This window comes from Elephantulus edwardii, unplaced genomic scaffold (genome assembly GCF_000299155.1).
Source record: "Elephantulus edwardii isolate Elephantulus edwardi_28Jun2011 unplaced genomic scaffold, EleEdw1.0 scaffold00031, whole genome shotgun sequence".
In the NCBI taxonomy this organism is placed as follows: Eukaryota; Metazoa; Chordata; class Mammalia; order Macroscelidea; family Macroscelididae; genus Elephantulus; species Elephantulus edwardii.
The window spans coordinates 13433313-13447775 of record NW_006399781.1 but is presented as its reverse complement, the minus strand read 5'-3'; the positions used below and the strand labels follow the sequence as shown (position 1 = coordinate 13447775).

Below are 14463 nucleotides of genomic sequence, written 5' to 3'. Positions count from 1 at the left end.
AGAGTGAACCAGACTGAAGTCACAAAATGATGGCATGAGAGGGAAAGGAAAACAAAGGTGAATGAGAAAAAAAAAATCTAAAGAAGAGTGAAGACTGAAAAATTCAGAGAAAGGTTAAGGTAAAGAAGAAAAAGGAGAGGGAGGAATGTTTAGAGGAGATGGTAAGAATGTGGAAGTAGCAGAACAGGAATCTGGCGAAGGAGGAAGACGAGGTCTCAGGACCTGGAACAAGATGGTGGAGCTGTGTTTATTCTTTCTCTGGTTCCTGTGTTAGAAAAAAAAACCTCTTCCCCATGACTTAATGGTGCTGCTGCTGGCCAAGTCCAGAGTAGAGAAAATGTGGAATCATCTGAGAGTACCACAGGGCAGCTGGGTTTCTGTAAAAAGACTTTTTTCCAGTCAGGGACTAAGAAGGTTCTTAGATGTACAGAGAAAACCAGTGTGGTTTCTTCAGATTCATTGCTGTTGCAGAATATCCTGATAAATGTGATTTTTTTTTTTAAATGTCACATTTACCTGGACTTGCCAAGACCTGAGAACTTTGATTCTCCTTATAGTACATTCTCTTTCATATTTCTCTACCACTTCTCTAGCAGGAACTCAGAAAACGGGGTACAAATCCAAAAGGTCTCTGTTATGCAAGCCATTCAGGACATTTATTCATTTTCTCCACCTCCCAACAGGTGGTTTTAGTGTAAGTGGTTTCAGACTATGTGGTCAGAATATTCCCACATGCAATGACTGATGCCAGAATTTGTCAAGTTCTCTGCTCAACTTGGTTTCTCTGGATGCAGCTAAATCTTTTCAATATAAAAACATTTTTTGGAAACATAAAATGCCAGCCTTGACGGTTCCCTAGATTTGATCTGGTCCATGTCAGGGGATCAACTAGCTCTTTGAATAAGGATTTATTTTGTGGAAAGGTACTGGGAGTCTGAGATAAGCAGCAAAAACTTGACCAGCATACAACCTGAATTCTGGAACTGCATTTTGCAACTTTCTCTTTGTGTGTGTATGTGTGTGTAAAGAAGTAGACAGGGACTGGATCTGCTTAGACAAAATCACATGGCCATATGGTTTTTGTGTTGGTTTGTTTTTGTTTTTGTTTTTTTTTAACTTCTCAGACTTTTTCAGATTTAGACTGAGGGAGAGTCTCTGACCTAAACTTATACCTTCTGGTCAGGAATCTGCTGGAAGACTCAAGTTCAGTGGGAAGGGCCCTGGTTTGGGATGTGGAGGTCTGATCCATGTTCCAACTGTGATGTATCAGAGCCAGTGAAATCCCCTACTTGGATATACTAGACCTCAGTCACCACCCCAGTTGTGTGATACATTAGCTAATTTCTGAGGTTGTTTTCCAGTTTCAAGTTTTTAGCCACGGTAAGAGATTCAGCATTTGTCTCTCCTTGTCTCCACCGGGAACAGTCAGGTCGACCAGAGAGGCCTCTTAGCTGCTGCAATGAGGAGTAAAGGGGGAGAAGTGAGTCAAAAGAAGTACTTTCTCTGTTTTAGAGGGGAAAACTGAGATTCTTTCAGTGCTTCATTCCATCTTCTTTATCGGATAACAAGGATTTTAGGAAGAAGAGGAGATGGTTCAGTTCCCTCTAAGACTCACAGCGAAGTCTTCAACTGATTCTTAGAGCAATGATTCTGAAGTTCCACTTACCACATGTGTACCCTTTTGTATTTGTTTGTACTCCCTAAAATGTTTGAATAAAGTGGTCCATGGAGCTATCAGAGTACGTGTGTGTATATACAGCTATGCTTAATATTCATCCCTGTAAAACTGATCGTTTGAGCCCCTGCAATTGTGAATGTGCACATGTGTGTGTGTGTGTGTGAGTGTCATTATGTGCATAGCATTGGATTAATAGAAAGGATTCTTCGGAGAGCATGGATTGTGTGAAGCCGTGTGTGCCTGTGGGATCTATTTTTTATTTTTTTTTTTTTTAAGTAAGCAACTTTGGGTCGTGTCACTTCCCCTCACTTCGCTGATTGATTTCTCGAGGCTAATGGTGCGTAAAAGCAATGGTGAGATCTGGGGGCGCCTCCTAGCCTGACGTCAGAGGGAGAGTTTAAAAGGGGGGAGCCGGTGGCGAGCACACAAGCCGCCTTCAGAGACGCGAGGTGCGGAGCCGTCGCTGCTGCCTGCGGATCCTGAGTTGGAGGAACCACCTCTCTCTCTGCGTCCCCGGAGCCACTAAGATGCTGTCCTGCCGCCTTCAGTGCGCGCTGGCCGCCCTCTCCATCGTCCTGGCCCTGGGCGGTGTCACCGCAGCGCCCTCGGACCCCAGACTCCGTCAATTTCTGCAGAAGTCTCTGGCTGCTGCCGCGGGGAAGCAGGTAAGGAGATTTCGCTCCTGGATCCCCAAATCCTCCCTTAGTCTTGTCCCAGCTCTCTTGATCTTGAAAAGTGCCCTGTTTTCTTGAGGGGATTCGGTGCTTTACTGAGTCCTTCAGTTCCCAAAGCTCACGGGGGAAACTTTCAGAGCCCCAAATTCTCTCTTAGCCACCCCATCTCGGTTTTATCTGACCAGTGTGGCCAGTCGCAATCCAGGTAAGTTCTCGGACATTTAAAACAATTTCGAGACTCTTGAACCGTCTGATCTTGAAGGCATGCTGGGATCCATGCAGGGTACTGAACAGGGGTGCTGACCCAGGTGCTGAAAGCAGGCACTTCTAAGCTGCCGCCTTCCAGAGCAGCATGTCCCTCCCATGCAGCGGGGCTCAGGGGCGCTACAGAGGGAACCGGACAGGTTTGCGACTCTAAGAGGTTTTGAGCCCCGCAATTGAGTAGTAAAAATGCTAAGAACAGCTCTATTGTGTAATATATGACCTAAAAATTGAGTTAAAGTACACTATTGAAGTTATTTATCGTGGCAAAACTGATTTAACAATAGTGATTCATTCTCGCTCGCTCTCTCTCTCTCTCTCTCTCTCTCTCTCCCTCTCTCTCGCTCTCTGTGTGTGTGTGTGTGTGCGCACGCGTGTGCACTCGTCTACAAACGCATTACAGGAACACTTGAGGTTTTAAAACCTTTTTTTAAATATAAATTTCCAATTATAGAAGCAATCTCTATTTTTAATATCTTTCACTGATCTTAAGGGTATGTACTGGACTTGAGGTTGGCTAAATCTTTCCCAAGCTAGCTTTTGCATTTCATCCTCATCATTATGGTATCAGTATCATAATCATCCACATCACCTTCCACCCTTTCTCTCTGCCCTCTACAGGAGCTGGCCAAGTATTTCTTGGCAGAACTGCTGTCTGAACCCAACCAGACAGAGAATGATGCCCTGGAACCTGAAGATTTGTCCCAGGCTGCTGAGCAGGATGAGATGAGGCTGGAGCTGCAGAGATCTGCTAACTCCAACCCTGCCATGGCCCCCCGAGAACGTAAAGCTGGCTGCAAGAATTTCTTCTGGAAGACTTTCACATCCTGCTAATTTGATTGATTGTACCTGTCAGACCTCTGATCTCTCTCCTCCAGACCCTCTTTCTCTTCCCTAGTCCCTCAAGTCTTCAGCAAGATCCTGGCATTAGAAATTGAAAAATGTAAATATAAAATAAAATTGTGGTGAAAAGTTGAAAATCAAGTGGTGGTTGATTTCTTATTGAGTAAATCTTGCTGTTCAACTACAGATGATTAACTCACGTTGTTACTTCAGAGGAGTTATTTGAGAGACACACTTCAGTCTCATCCATACACTATTTATAATCTCCAGTTTCAATAAGAATGGCATTTAAGTGATAACTTACAGTTTGCATCATTTCAAACTTAAATAATTTCAAGTAACTCTATGCATTTTAACTTTAATCCAATGATAATTATTGGAAAAGAGTACCATAAACACCATTTGCAAAAAAAATATATATATTAAAAGAACAAATGAACAAACACCGATTTCACATTAAACACACTTAACATTGTATATTAAATTGATTAAATGTATATAGTTTATGGAGAAGTAGTTTGAAATATACACCTCTTCACCAGCCTGGTATATAAAATGCATGATATGTGAAAAATGGAAGGTAAAAAAGATTTAGAAGTGAAGAGACAGAAATTGCCTTGAACAACTGAAACAAAATGCTTAAAATGTTGTTGTGTACATGAATAATTTATCTTCACAATAAGAAGGCTAAATGGATTTGGTTTAAAAGTAAACTAAAAATTTTAAAAATCAGATTCATCATGAGTGCATCACGGGTTGCAAAAACATGTATCATCACCTAGTAAATACGACACTATCAAAAGTACTGAAGCTCAATCTTACAGAATTACTCTGAGAGACTTCTCAAAACCTTCTTAGGATTTTATTCAAATAGGAGTCAAATAAAGATGCAAACAACAATAAAAACACAAAATAAATGTGTTTCTATTAATATTACGACACATGATTAAAGGATACAGTCTAATACTGAGATAAAAATGCTGACAACCTGATGGCACATAACAACAACACCTTAACTCATAGAGTCCTAAAATAGATGTCTTTGGGGACTGTGTGTTTTCACTATCAACAGTACTTCTGCATACCTACTGAAATAATAAATCAACTATAATTACATAGACTTAACATGAATCCTCAGTGGGACTGATGACTAGTGGCATACAAACATCTAAGAAAAACCTCATACTTTACAGAAAATATTTATGTTCAATAATGCACATTTTTAATATGAACACAGCTTCATGGCAGTTAATTTTTGAACAGCTGAGCAAACAAAAGAAAATTCAATCCACTTTACTAATCTCCGTGAAAACATTACATCCTTTGAGGTTCTTGTGCATCTTTTATTTACAATACTTTTAGAGGGAATTAATGCACGTCCACTTAGGGGACCGGTCTGTGCTAAATGCTTTATGTACATTTGGTTGCCAACCAACTCAGTGGAGTAACAGAATCACATTAGTATGATTAAAGCTTAGACGAGAGCACAACTTAATTGGTTTTTTTTTGAGTGGTGCATAAAGTGTATGAGTGCCAGAGGACTTAAAGGTTTTTGTATCATCTTTGGTTGTCAGTTCCCAGTAGTAGCTTCAAAGTAATTGGCCAACATCATGTGCCAACATCATATATTTATTCTTTATTTAAAGCTTAAATTAAGTGGGATGTTTTATCAGGGTTAATTGTCTTTCATGCTTAGTTTTCCATCTTCAATAGCCAGAGGATTGTACTACAAAAGGCTTCCAGATATGATTGGCATTTTGTGCTTTAAGATTTCTAGGGATGCTAGAGAAAGTCTAAATTTTGTCCACTTAAAAAAGACAGAGAGTACATTCTTTGCCTTTTCATTATAAAAATGGCCCCATTTTTACCTTATATTTAGTTAATTTGAATTCCTCCTAAGTTTGATTCACCAAAAGAGTCTAGCATACAAGCTCATTTATGATCAAGTCAAAATGAAGTCAAACTTTCAAGTTAAATTTCCTTTTCCCCCCACAACCACAATCACAAGCTTTACAATTGTAAAATAATTTTCTATTAATTTCACTGGAAGAGTTTGGGTAAGGTACTTATCTTTCCTGATTCTCAGTTTTCTCAAGTGTAAATGGACATATTCAACTGAACCAACTACTTTAAAGTAGTTGTTCAAAGGATTTTCTGAGATCGTGTGTTCATATTTCTTCCTACAATATGAAAGTTGGTAAAACATATAAGTGATGTTCATTTTGTTCTTCCATGTGCTGTGATTTGTAGCCCATCTAGCACTTTCTAGTGATTTCTAGTGAGAAAATTTCCTTTGCTTTTGCTCTTTTTTGTCATTTTCATGGATTAGAATTTTACCTGGCATTCATGTTTCTTGTACCATTAAATTCTTTTTACTTTCAATTGATTAAGTATTCAGATAAAAGAAGCACTTCAATTGAGAGTACAAAGAATTTTTACAAGTATAAAAATCCATAAAGTAACATGCTTTATTGATTTTCATAGTTGAATGGATCTGTGTAGGAGAGTGAGTACATACAATTTCAAATGAGCACATAAATGTCTGATTCTTCATGTGGCCTTCAAGATCTCACACAGAGTCTTGTATACACAGATAAGCAACATCATGATAGATGGAGGAAAAAAAATAAAATTATCAACTATTTGATCTTACTGGGATCCGCAATCAAAATATTTAGTATCAGTAGTCAGGAAATCAGAAGATTAATTGCACTGGGCAAGTCTGCTCTTAGGGATCGCTTCAAATTACTGAGGAACAATAACGCCAATTTGAAGACTAAGACGTGCCTAATTCAGGTCATCACTTGCAGAGCTGGACAATAGGTGTGGATGACAGAAGAAGAATTGATATCTTTGAGTTGTGATGTTGGAGAAGAATGATGAATTTCCTACTTACTGTCAAAAGAACAAACAGGTTGTCTTGGAAAAATTTGCAGCCAGAATGCTCTTTGGAGGCAAAGATGACACTGCTTCATCTCACATATTTTGGGCATGTTGCTAGGAGAGGATATTCTTTGGAAAGGAACATCATGCATGGAAAGGTAGAGAGTCAGGGGAAGAGAGGAAGACTCTCAACAAGATGGATTGACCCAGTGACTGAAGTAATGGGCTCAAGAGCATCAGAGATGATGAGGATGGGAGAAGCCTCAGGTCTGTTGTTTATAGCGTTGTGTGTAAGCTGATAGGCCACCTGGATTTAGTCAACAATCAGCTGTGGGCTGTCAGCCCCTTAGTTAAGTTAATGAGGATCTGGTGGGCGGGCCTTTGTATTTAAAAATCAGTTTGGCCCTGACTCAGTCTCCAGTATGGAGGCTCATGTGTGAAGCAATTGGATTCTGGAGGGTAGGTTCTCCTGATTTATTTGAAAGTTGGTGTAAAATATTGAATCTTTTTGTTTGTTTGTTTCATTAAAAATCATGTGTAAGCTGGTTAGTCACCTGGAGTTATTCAACAATCATTTGTGTCCTGGAAGCCTCGTCTGTTGTGTCCTCGGCCCTGTGATCTTCAGGCCTGCTGTTATTTGTGTTTGGGAAGAACATTGTTCCAAGTGATAGAGCGCTTGTCTGTCAATTTGTTATACTGAGATGATTTGGGGTTGCTGTGATGCTGAAAGCTGTGTCACTGGTGTGTCAAGTGTCATAATGATTACCCATGGTGGACAGGGTTTGGTGGAACTCACAGATTGAGTGAAACAGACTTGGAAGAAGGATTGGCACCACTTCGTAAACAAAAGGCCTTTGGAAACTCTATTAACATTAGAGAAATGACAGTAGTTATAGAACAGGATTCAGATCTTTTGTTCATAGGGTCAGCATCAATGGCAATTAACAACAACAACAATATGAATTGTAATTAATTCGATGACACCTAACAACAACAAAAACAACTGTTTTAATTATAATAATGAGTAAAAGAACTGTGAGTTTACAGTTTTAAGGAAATCTTTTTGTATTAGGTAGTAACATCCTTTCTTAATATTTTAGGCAGCACAAGTAAGCTACACTACTGATTTTTTTTTTATGTGTTGCTATTGTGCCATCAGAAAGTTACATATTTAATGGATCTGATTTTAGTAATCACTGAAGCATCTAATTACTGACCTATACTCCGACTCTGGTATTTGTATTCAAGTGTTTCATTCAGCTGAATTTTATTCTAATCTCTAATAAAAACCCCAAGAAAGGCTGCTTCAGTGCACACCTTAAAAAGCTATATGCACAACAGATAATTTGGGAGGCTGGACTTTATGATGAGGAATGTGGCTTCAGAATTGGAGGAAGAGACATCAACAACCTGTATTATTCAGATGACATAACCTTGCTTGTTGAAAATGAGGAGGGCCTGAAGGTCAAGGACTGCAGTCTTCAACATGAATTGAAGCTCAACATCAAGAAGACAAAGATTTTCACCACTGGGCAAATTGGCAGCACCATGATAGATGGAGAGGAGATTAAGATGGTTAAGGATTTCAGCTTGTTTGGTTTCACAACAACTCTCTTGGTACCAGAACTCAGGAAATCAAAAGATGAATTTCATTTGGAAAAATCTGCTGCCAAGGGACTTCTCCAGAGTGCTAAAGAGCAATGATGTCAGTCTGGAGACTAAAACGCACCTGATCCAGGGCATGGTCTTTGCAATTACTTGTTATGCATCAGAGAGCTGGACAATGACTAAGGATGACAAAAGAATAATTAATGCCTTTGAGTTGAAGGGCTGAAGAAGAGTGTTGAACATTCCATGGACTACCAAGAGAACAAACAGGTTTGTCCTGGAGAGGGTTAAAGCAAATTGCTCTTTAGAGGTGAGGATTTTAAAGGTCCATCTTACATACTTCAGGCATGTTGCCAAGAGGTACCAGTCCTTGGAGAAGGACATCATTCTTGGAAGAGTGGAGGGAGGGAAAGACTGTGGATAAGATCATTGACACAGTAAATGGGTAATGGGATTAAGTGTGTCAGAGACAGTGAGATTGTCTCAGGCTAGCGCAAGCTTCAGCTATTGTGCATAGGGTTGCTATGAGTTGCAGGTGACTCAACGGCACATAACAACAACAACTCTCCTCCAAATTTAGTGCTCTTACTTATAAAAAATTATAGTCACTGAAATGTGTATTACTTTTATTTTAAAAATATGCAGATGCACTTTTCTCCTCCACTCAGATTAAGTGCTCTTTAAAAAAATCATTATTATAAAAATTGTGGGTGAAAATCCAATATCATTTTCCATTCAACGATCAATACACATTTTGCTACATGACATTAACTGCAGTTTCCTTACTGTAACCACACACTTCTCACTTCCTCCCTGAAGTCTCCATTTCCTGCTCCTTCCTGCTTGCTGAACTTCCTTTATGAATAAATGCTCTTCTTTTGATCTTATATGATTGATTAATCTGAGAAGTATGTTCCTCATGACTGATATTGTCCACTTTTTAGGTCTTTCTGTTGTTTGGCTGCAAGGCGATCTCTGAGGGTAGATTTAATTCTAGGTTTGAAAGGTGTTTATGGATCACAATATTGGGGGATCCCTTTTGTCTCTATTAGATCGATAGGACTACTTCATATTGTTTTGACTTAGGTTTTGTATTTTCTCCCATTCTGTCCAAGGCCTTCTTTGGTCCAGATCAGAACAGTCATTAGTGTTACCTGTGCATCTTCTAGTTCTTCTTGCTTCATGGTAGCCGGGACTGTGGTTCATGTGACTCACTAGTTTTTTGAACAATTATTTCTTTGGATCTTTGATTTCCTTGATTCTTTTTTCTTATGGAAGAAGAAAGACTGAGTTGCATCTTAGATGACTTTTTGTTACTTGTTACTCCAGTGGCTACTTACCATAATGAGATGTAGAACTTGTCTTTGTGAACTTTATTATGCACATTGACTTACTTCTAAAATAGTGCTCTTAAAGCCCTGAATCCAAATAACACATTCCCTCAAAGTGGTTAGTTATGGTTACGGAGTTTCCACAGCTTTGTCTCTTGTTTTCTCACTCTGTACCTGGTTATATAGAGAGACCATAAAATGTTGTTAGGTGCTGTCTGTGTGGATAGTAGGCATTTATGATTTTTTTAAAAAAGATTTGTAATGCATAAATAAATGATTATACAAAATTCTAGCATGTGATTCCCAGGATTATTTCTATTACCATGGTCATCTTTTCTAGCTATCAATCCTTCATTTCAAACTTTTGCATTCCAGTTACCAATTCACTCAAATTAACATACATAGTTAAGGAATTTGGCTACTACCTAAAATACATCTTGGTTGTATCAACGTTGGATCAATTTCAAACTGCAAGAATCAATATAAATCCTCAGTTTCCTCATCTTTGACTTCAGTGATTGGTATACATATTTGAAGAAACAGTTGTATTACCAGGTCTTCCTTGTATTCATATAGATACTGTCTTATTACTAACAGCATTGCACTTTAGAAAAAGAACATGAAACATTCCTTTTGACACCTTGTTAAAACCATTTCTCTTCAGTTTGACATTCATGGTATATTAGATCAAATAATTGTTTGATTAAAAATGGCCAATACCAGATCATCTCAGATCACTAAGGTCTAAGATGTTGAAGTTAAATGTTCTATTTTATTTCTGACAAGTTCCAGTTTTCCTAGATTCATGCTTCAACCATTTAACATTCCAATTATTAATGAATGTTTACAGCTGTTTCTCCTCATTGTGAGTCTTGCCACATCAGTGAATAAAGGTCCTCCATTGGATGAAAACTTTAGTCTTCCAGTGTCATTAAGGTAAACTTGATTTTGTAGAGGCAGTTCTTCCTCAGTCGTATTGTGAGTGTTTTCCAGACCGAGGGGCTCCCACTCTGGCATTATTTTGGACAATGTCACACTGCTATTTATAAGGTTTTTGAGGTTCTTTAATTTCAGAAGTGGCCAGCCAGTCCTGATTCTTAGTCTGAAAGTTATGTTCACCATGGATGATCCTGCTGACATTTGAAATGCTGTCAGTATAGCTTCCAGCATTACAATAACAGACAAGGCACTAAAGACAAGCGGTAGCACCCACAAATAGATAGGTATGTAGGAAAAACTTTGGCCAAACCTATATGTAGTTATAGAAGTAACCATATTTGTTCAGTTTGTATGTCTGTTTATATATTCACTCATAAGTCAGTAGTTAAATAATAAGGCTATTGCTTACTAATATTGTAAGGTTATTTATGTGATTATATTTACTTATGTTTTCTGTTAATTTTGTGCACTTCTCATTGTCTCTTTTTGTCTTAGTGATATTGTGCTGATATTGTCTTTCCCTTCACTCAAATTAATATACGTATTTAAGACATTGGACTACTACCTAAAATAAGCACATGAACTATTCCATGTGAGAAAGATGAGGTTGTCTAGTTCCATAGATATTTACAGTCTTGGAAACCTGAGAGGGCAGCTTGATTGTGTTCTACAGAGTCACTATGAGTTAGAACTCATTTTATGTTCTTTGTTTGCTTGTTTTTTTGTTGGTTTTTTTTGGCTTTTTTTTTTTTTTTCATTATCTGTCTAGTGATTTTCTCTTCTTTTGTTCCCTATCCTTGATTACCTTCATAGAATATTCCTTTTTGTATGTAAACCTTTCCTTAATTTCTATAATAGCAGGAGAAGGAGAGGAAGACTTCCACCAGATTTTTTGACACAATGACTGTGGCAATAGGCTTGAGTATGTCAGAGATTGTGAGGATGACATGGGATAGGACAGTGTTTAGATTGCTTACTTACAGGATCATTATGAGTCCAACTTGACAACACCTAACAACAACATACTAATGAGGTTGTTGTGTCAAATAGTCTTTATATTTTCAAATGTTTACATTATGATGGATGGAGAGGAGACTGAAACTGTCAACAGCTCCATCTTGCTTGGATCCACAATTAACCCCTTTGGTATCAGCAGTCAATAAATAATGAACTTTTTTGCATTTGGAAAATCTGAAGCTAGGGACCTCTGCAAGTTATTGAGGAGTAATGATATCAGTTTGAGGAGTAAGGTCAGGCTGATTCAGGCCATAGTCTTTCTAGTCACTTTCTATGCATCTGAGAGCTGGACAGTGAGTGAATAAGGATGATAAAAAAAGAATTGACACTTTTAAGCTGGTGTTGGAGAAGAGCACTTAACATCCCATGGACAGTCAAAAGAACAAAAAGATGTCTTGGAAAGTGTACAATCACTTTGCCTCACATACTTTGGGCATGTTGCTAAGAGGGGCTATTCCTTTAGAGGGATATTATGCTGGGAAGGGTGGAGGGTCGGCAAAGGAAAGAGAGACCCTCAAACAGATGGATTGACATAGTGGCTGCCATAATAGGCTCTTGTGTATCAGGAAGTGTGAGGATGGCACAGAATAGAACAGAGTTCAGATTTTTTGTTCATAGGGTCGCTATGAGTCATACTTGACAACAATGACATACATACCTTCTCCACAGTGGTTGCTCTATTTTACAGCAATGTAAAATACCGCCAGTAGTGTATGAGGGTTCCAATCTTGTTTCATTTCTATGCAAATAAATATCCAATTTTGCAAGCACCATTTCTTAAAGAACCAATCTCTTTCCTATTTGATGGATTTAAACCTTTTCCAGAGTTCAGCTGTGCATAGTGGATGAATTTACTTCTGAGTTCTCATTTTGGTCCCATTGGTCTATGTGTCTGTCATTGTATCACTAACAGACCCTTTGAAGTACCATGATTATCTAGTGGAATTTGAACTCATGGAGTGTAAGACTCTCCTACTTTGTTCTTCTTCAGCAGTGTTTTACTAATCTGGAGTCTCTTTCCTTTTCATATGGAGTTGGTGATTTGCTTTCTCTCTCAAAAGAATGTTGATAGGATTTAGATCAAGATCATATCTGCAGAGCACTTCGGTTAATACTCACAGTTTCATAATGTTAAGCACTCCTGTTGATGGCAAGGTGGGTGATTGTGACCTTCAGGATGGTTTTAATTGTTTTTGGTCAAACATTCTTCTAAGTGGTATAACACTGGTCTATCCATTTGCTGTACAGAGGTAACTTGTGGTTGCTGTGATGCTAAACACTGTGACACTGATGTGTCAAATGTGTTAATGATTACCCATGGTGGACAGTGTTTGGTGGAGCTCCCCAGTTAAAACAAGCTTGGAAGCAGGAGTGGCATCCACTTCTGAAATAGCTTGTCTCTGGAAAATCTATGAACTTGGAGAAATGATGAAAACTATACAAGTGTTCAGGACTTTTGTCCATAAGGTCACTATGAGTTGTCTACGACTCGATGGCACTTAACAACAACAACAAAAACAACAGGTCTTTTTTGGTTTCTTACAGTAGTGTTTTGTGGTTTTCTTTGTATATATCTTTTCTCTCTCTTTAAATTTGTTCCTTAACATTTGATCTTTTCAGTAGTTATTATAAATGGTGTTATTTTTCTCATTTTTCTTAAAGGATTCTCTTTGTTGGTGTAATGCAACTGATATTTGTGTGTTGATTTTTACCTTATCACTTTGCTCAATCTATTCTTTTAGATCTCTTGCTGAGTCTCAAATTTTCTGTGTATAGGATTATATTATCTTCATGCAATTCCATTCCTAAGCCAAACACTGGATTGATAGTCTTGGTCTGGCTCAAACTATTCTAAATACATAAATAATTGTTCTTCATGGTGACGTAAAACCTGCTCTTAACTGAATATAAGACTTGGAAGGGAGCCCAGAGGTCATCCTGTTCTCACCACTCATTTTACTGGATGCTGACATAGGGAGAGGTTAAGTTGTCTGCACAAGATGACACAGTCACGATAAAGAGTCAGATGCACACTTCCTCTCCTACAGCAGCTGTTTGGTTATTATTATTCTATTACAATACTCTGCAAGATATTTCCCTTCTAGATAATTGATGTGTTTCATTAGTCTCAGGTGAATCCTAATTATGTCCCTTGAGCTTCTTTATCTTCCACTGAATAAGGTCTTCTTCAGAGACAGAACAAGACCATTTTGAAATAAAATAGCTTCCTGTGGTTATTGAAAGGAGCACTTAGTAAAGGCATTTAGATCTAAGGGGGGAAATATCCCTTAAAGGAAGTAGTCTTTCACTCAACCAAACTCAGACTACAAAGAATGATTTGGGGTAGAGTGAAGAAAAAGGGAATTCTGTCACAAGGAGGTGGATTTTGATTATACACGAGTGGAGGAGTGATCTCCAGGGAAGTAATAATGGTCCACATCCATGGATGTAAGGAAGAAACATCTCAAGGAACACGTCCAATCCTTCATTAACTGAGAAAGCTTTCAGTGTTCAGTGTAACAGTCTTAAAGTAGACGTCAGTGATCAAGACCTGCTGAAAATTAAAAAAAAAACTCTTTTAATGACAAGGCTCCCAATTTGGGACAACTGTATCTAATGGGGGAAATGGGCACATAGTTTCCATAATTCTCAAAAAGGGTCAAATGCTTTGACAGACGTTTACACAGAATACCGGGAAAGAGCATAGTGTCAGAAAATCCTTCCTTTTCTCTTTCAAAAACTTGTTTTTCTTTTCAGTTTTCAATTAGAATTTGAATATCCAGTATTTATGTTGTTAATGGAATGGACAAGCTGGTATAAAGATATATATTTTCACAGCATAATCTTTGAGAGCTGGACATGTGCTAATATTTTCTTTTGTATATACAGAAATTCATTTATGCGTTCCATTTCTTTCTTAGCAATTTCTAATTTTCCTACATTCATGGTTCTCACATTCCATGTTCCAATCACTAGTGTCTGCTTACAACTGTTCCTCTTCCTTTGTATTTCCATACTGTTACCCTCTCTGTTAGTCTACGTAGGCTGTGTTGTACATAGGGTTTACTGATTATATTGATTATGCAAAGGCATTTGACTGTGTGGATTAGATCATAACAAACTGTGGCTGACTCTGAGAAGAATGGGAATCCCAGAACACTTGATTGTGCTAATGAGAAACCTATACTTGGACCAAGAGGCAGTTGTCAGAACAGAACAGGGAAACACT

At 38.2% G+C, this 14463-nt stretch overlaps 1 protein-coding gene across 1 annotated transcript; it reads left to right on the top strand.

Moving 5' to 3' along the window:
- Positions 1–2090: 2090 nt before the first annotated feature.
- On the top strand, positions 2091–3593 carry SST (somatostatin). Its single transcript, XM_006884112.1, has 2 exons — positions 2091–2343; positions 3235–3593. The coding sequence occupies exons 1-2, from the start codon at positions 2206–2208 to the stop codon at positions 3445–3447; spliced, it is 351 nt and encodes a 116-aa protein (XP_006884174.1). The 5' UTR covers positions 2091–2205; the 3' UTR covers positions 3448–3593.
- The last annotated feature ends 10870 nt before the right edge of the window (positions 3594–14463 follow it).